Source organism: Pieris rapae, chromosome 18, assembly GCF_905147795.1.
Source record: "Pieris rapae chromosome 18, ilPieRapa1.1, whole genome shotgun sequence".
Taxonomy (NCBI): domain Eukaryota; kingdom Metazoa; phylum Arthropoda; class Insecta; order Lepidoptera; family Pieridae; genus Pieris; species Pieris rapae.
Window position 1 is genome coordinate 7,601,524 of NC_059526.1, and position 5,965 is coordinate 7,607,488.

The 5,965-nt window shown below is 30.8% G+C and overlaps 1 protein-coding gene across 1 annotated transcript; it reads right to left on the reverse strand.

The window, feature by feature from the left end:
- Positions 1-576: 576 nt before the first annotated feature.
- On the reverse strand, positions 577-5,723 carry LOC111003301 (vitellin-degrading protease). Its single transcript, XM_022273731.2, has 5 exons — positions 5,643-5,723; positions 4,358-4,517; positions 2,093-2,345; positions 1,387-1,536; positions 577-800 (listed from the first exon to the last, which is right to left on the reverse strand). The coding sequence occupies exons 1-5, from the start codon at positions 5,683-5,685 to the stop codon at positions 627-629; spliced, it is 780 nt and encodes a 259-aa protein (XP_022129423.2). The 5' UTR covers positions 5,686-5,723; the 3' UTR covers positions 577-626.
- Positions 5,724-5,965: the final 242 nt, after the last annotated feature.

Sequence of the window (5,965 nt, forward strand, 5' to 3'; positions counted from 1 at the left end):
TGCTGAAAATAAAAGTGGGTATATTTCAACTGCGGCTGGCTGCAGTCATCTGTTTCATCGGAGTATCTAATTTAATGACGTGGAATAAGTGGTACCATGATGATCTTATGTTCCAAAATAAACGTGTTTTTTTTTTAAGTTATCAAATAGAGATTACACTTCATGTGCTGTATCATCTTGAATGTATTCAAGTAATCGAAAATACACCGTTTTAAGTGTAATAAAAGTAATTAATTCAATTTAATAATCTGGCGGTAATAAAGTAAAGGGGGTATGTATGGGTCATTGAAATGAACTGTACCACTAAATACTTTTAAGCAATTTAATAAAATATTTACAATAATATTTTATAAAGCATAGTACCAACTGAATGGTGTCATGATTGTCTATCAATAAATATATTATAATCGTTTTTTTATTTATATTTTATTTAGTTAACCAATTTTTCTTGATATCGACATGAAATAAATAATTTTAAATTTAGGTAAAGGGATCCCTATACGGTCTACATTAATCATATTTTTTGCTTAATCTGTACTAATATAAAAAAGGTTTTTATTTAATAAAAAAGCAATATTTGCATGTATCGTTTATTTTATAAAAACAGTAAGAAAATTCCTTATTTATCACGTTCTAAAAATATGTTTCAGTCTCAAATAGTTTGCTTGGTCATCCAGCCAGGTTCTTAGAGCCGATACCTTGGCGTATACTCCAGGATACTTGGGTCTTGCACATCCAAGGCCCCAAGATACAACTCCAGCCAACTTTGCATTATGGACTAATGGACCACCGCTATCTCCCTGAAATTTTGTAATGTCTCAATTTAAGAAATTTTCAACATTAGCCTCACGCTTATGTGAATGTCAATATTTGCGCTTTATACTAATTAGGTTTTAATTCAATATTTGTTTTGTGTTCAAAACAAAAGAGCACAAACAAATTATATTTTAAAGAATAATTTAAAGAAAACTAAATTTAACATACGCTTGAACAGTGAAGAGAAACATCGTGAGGAAACCGGTTTTTTTATAGAACAGTGGGCAAACGGGCAGGAATTTATTTGGCTTGCATTAGACCCAAAATTTCGATGGCGTGTGTCGGGCACAGGAGGCTGATCATCTACAGAACAGAAATCTAAGGCCTACAAAGGTTTCACCAGCATTGATATGTAATAAACGTATCCTAAAACATTAAGCAAATATTCATTATAAAGAAACTGAATTAATTATAATACTGAAGGTGATACTTACATATATATACTTATATGTAAAGGTAAAAAAACTATGAGCTAAGTTCTATTAAACTTAGGCTAACTTAGACCATCTCCACGACTTAAATTGACATTGTATATTATATTGTTATAACAATTATTACAGTATAACTAACCTGACACGCATCCTTTCCTCCATCGGGAATGCCCGCACAGAGCATAGATTTAGTTATTTGATAGAGAGGTGAGTAGGCATAGCTGCATACAGCCTCGCTCACTTTCGGTACTGCCACAATTTGCAATGTTTTTGGAGCACCTCCGCCTTCCTGGAAAACATGTTTATATTTGCTTAATAAATAGCAATGATTAAGTCTTTATTTGTCATGAAGTTACTGTGAAATTATCTTCCAAATTGTCAAAATACAGTTAATAACTATTTAATTACATATGGCGTATCTGTGAACTACTATGTTATCATTATTTCACATAGCTCACAAATTAACAACGTCAAAGTCTGATGAAAAACATGTAAACACAAATAGGGCTATTTGGTAGTATATAGTATTAGTCATTCCATAGTCATAATTATATTGATACATATTTTCCAAGAGAATAATACAGAGCACCATTGCTATAGAGGTGCTGCGCATTAAAAAATCTTATCACCCTTTGAAAGTATTATTAGGTGATCTGTGACTTCTGGTAAGCTGAACAAAAAGTTTGAACGCCATTTGAATTATTCAGGTACAGTTTGCACAATCACAAAAAATCTAAACATTAAATTTTCGTGATGGTTTGTAATAACCACATGTATTTATTAAAAAAATCTTAGCCTGTGCATCTCATGAGTCTACCTAACTATACTCCAATATTTATACTTACCCGTAAAGCTCCCCACCCGGTGATGATAGTTTCTTCACCATCACCAACTTCCTCTCCCTGCTCATACAAGTCTATGGGCTTGGCTCTTTCACTGAACTCTATAGGATTCGTTAACCATACGAGGCCTAAATCGCAGTCCATTTTACTATACGTGAAGTTTGAGTGGTAAACATAATCTCCAACTTGGTATAATTCACCCCCTGTTCTACTTGATGATGAACCGGCTCGTATTTGGAGGTCTCTTGGTAGTGAGCTATGGAAAAGTTTTTATGTAACAATTCATATATCGCACTTATGATAGTAATAGTAACGATAGATAGATACAAATGAAGCGCTTCGAGTGCGTATTTTTAACTAAACGGAAGCCCAAACATGGATAATTAATATACAATACATTTTTGATGTGAAACATCTATAGCCGCACGTAAAACTGATTTCTGGCGTGGCGACGCATGCCGTGGCGACGCGTCGCCACGCTATATGATATACAGTCTAAATGCAGTAGTAAATTTCACATTAAAATATTTAATGAAAGTAATGTTTATTCAACAAATAGTCATCGTTATCTGGAAAAAAATCGTAATATTTTATTTTATCATTATGACATATTTAGTTCCTATTAGTTCCTACTAGTCTGTACTTTTCTGCATATTACTTTTACAAAATAATGTCGATGTTTCACATCTACCAGGCGTCCCGTGACGGCTCACATTTTTTTAAAGAACCGAACTATTTATGCCAACTGCCTGGACTGTATAGTTCTTCACTCATCATTTCATTTCTTCACAAAAATTAAGAACGTTTTGTTTCATATTTAGTATCAAGATGATTATATTTTCTCTAGATACTTTAACCATAGAAAATATTAGACATTTAAAGAAAATTGATTAGTAATCATTTTTGAACGCTTAGCAAAAATAGTTTAATAAAGATGCCGATCGATGTTTTGGTATTATATATTAATAATGTCTTCTTATCGATTCTTTAAAATAATGTTGAATAAAAACAAAAAATTTAAATAAATTCTTTTTAGAATTCATGACGATGACAAATTTGCCAGCCAGTAATAAACACTATAAAAGGCTTTATGCTTGGCCCGTTAGTAACACAATCAATCAAATAAATTGAAGGGTTGAGACAATGAATTTAGACCTTGAAGGTTATATTCTTAACTCTTCGGTAAAAATATACTAATTTCATAATTACTGAATATTTTTCCAGATTAAACAACAATTTAATTAAAACTAAGTAAAAGCTTTAATCTCCTTTTTAATTAATAGTTTGATCCTAAATTGTTTGCTAAAACAGTTCGGGAACCTTTTTAATAATTCCTTTGCCATTTTAAGAAAATAATAAAATTATACAAAGAATTTTAAATTAAATAGGTTTATAACTCCATCCATGTTATAATGCTGTGCTATTATATGAATAATCAGACAGACTTTCAACCTATATTTAATACGATTATGACTATATGACTGATATTGGTACAGTCTTTTGCCAAATGCCAATTCAAATAATTATAAAGACGTTGTTCTTTCAATATAGTAGTACCTACTGATTTTATTAGCTTTAACTAGGTGGCTAGGCTTTCCTATAGAATTATTGTTTTACGAAAACTTTAACCCCATGCCAACTTTAACATCTTTCATTTTATAACATCCTTTTGGTTGGTCGTCCTCCCATCTTTTAATTTGACCTCCTAGTTTTCTTTGCCCGTTCCTCGGATACCACTTACATCATTAGTCCATTTTTCTTTATTTTATTTATTTATCATATTATTTACTAACATATTTATTTATTTAAGTCTACAACATCATACATATTACGAAATCTACTGATAATTTTATAAAATCTTCTATCTAATATATACGACAATATATGTAAACATAAGTTTTGCTAAAAATAGCAATTAAAAATATATATAATACATAATATATATATATATATATATATTATATATATATAAAACAAAACACTTAAATAATATACGAAGCCAAACAAGATTATATGGATAAACAATATATATATAAAACAGATACCATAAAAAAGTACATTAATAGACAAAAAAATTTACACTGAAATTTTATATTAAACAGACGACACTACTTAATATTAAAAAAAACTGCCTTGATTTGTCTCAATACCAAATTCCCCATAAGATTAAAAAAATCTCTTATTTTCAGTAACACCTGGAAATCGTGGGCAACCCAAGAATAAAAGCAAAAATTGAAGATACCAAGATCAATGAAGTAATATACATACCCAATAAGACAGTGGGCAGCTGTGACAACCAAGTCATTGGCGACAATTGCACCGCCACAGGTGTGTCTGCCACGAAACGTCAAAGAGACCTGGTAGGGAACATCTGTTATGTCAACATCCTCACCACCTACGATGCGCGTATCTTGTGCCGGGGTTGATACTGAAATACAAGCAATATTTTTGTAATACCAATGCTTCGGACACCTTGACAGGCAGCTGGTTCCAAAAAATACGAATGATACGGGTGATATAGATGCTTTTGTCTTGATGTCCGATGGCTAATTAACAGTATAGTAGTTTTTGGAAAATCTTCTAAAATCGTCCCACAGTACTTGGTTAAGAACCAAACGTACGTCACTCCTATATAATATCCTTGAAACGTTGCTCTTAGTATTTTACAATTAGAACTAATTTTGATATTTGCATTGTAGTTTTTAATAAAAATAAATACAATGTTTATATTTAGATATATATATATATATTTACACAGCGCTTTAAATCCCGTTATACAAGCAAGAATTTGCAGTCGTTATTTAAATTTTGCTATCTGGGAATTTCCAAGAAAAGCCAAATATTAACCGCAAACAAATAATCGTAGATTTCATATGTAATTCAAATATTTTATATACAGTATGCATAAAGTGTTAAAAAATAATTTTATTACTCAATGCATCAATACAAATGAAATTATATTATATAATTGAAAAAAATATAGCATAAATTGTGTTTTATAAATTCCAGTTAAATAGGATGTTAAATATGCATGGTGATTGAGATGTTATAAATGCGTGCAAGACTATGAATGTTATATATTATATATAAATTCTCGTGTCACGTTTTTAATTAAACTCCTCCGAAATGGCTTGACCGATTTTCGTGACATTTTGTGTGCACATCGGTTAGATCTGCGAATCGGACAACATCCATTTTTCATCCCTATCATAATGTTCCAAAAATGGAAGTCCGCAAAATTTTTTGTTTACCTCCAACAACTTTTTGTTAATTAAAAACATGAACTCTGAGAAACCTAAAAAGTTTAATTCCAGAAAACCGGACATCTCTGAGGTAGTATAGCAAAATGTTCCATGTTGGTATGTACTAGGTACAAAGATAGGCTAAGTAAAATCATATTAATCAGAAACGAAGTTCAACGGGGTCGCTAGTGTTTTAAAAACTACTACTAAAGTCATAATTAATAAAATATGCATGAACCTAATAATATTCCTCTTCATTGAACACGAAACTTAACCTTAAATTAATTAGTATTAAAATCCAAAATTCTTACCTGAGTATCCAGCCAAGAGTACCACTCCAATTAACAAGAACATTTTACTAATTACAACTAACAATAGTTAAACTTACCAACTTATATAGCAAATTATTACAAAAGGTTTATCTGCCCGATAGGGCTCACCTTCACACCATTTCTCATCTCTTATCAGATATATTATCTAGGATTAATTGCAGTGTTTGTAAATAAACTAATTGAGAGCTCTTCAATTATCTGAGAGATGCCAAAAACAGTCCTAATATTCACAAATTTCAAAAAACGTGTCTGTCTGTACACGCGTTAGAATTTTAAATTCTTTGGCGTAACAAGATTTTCAA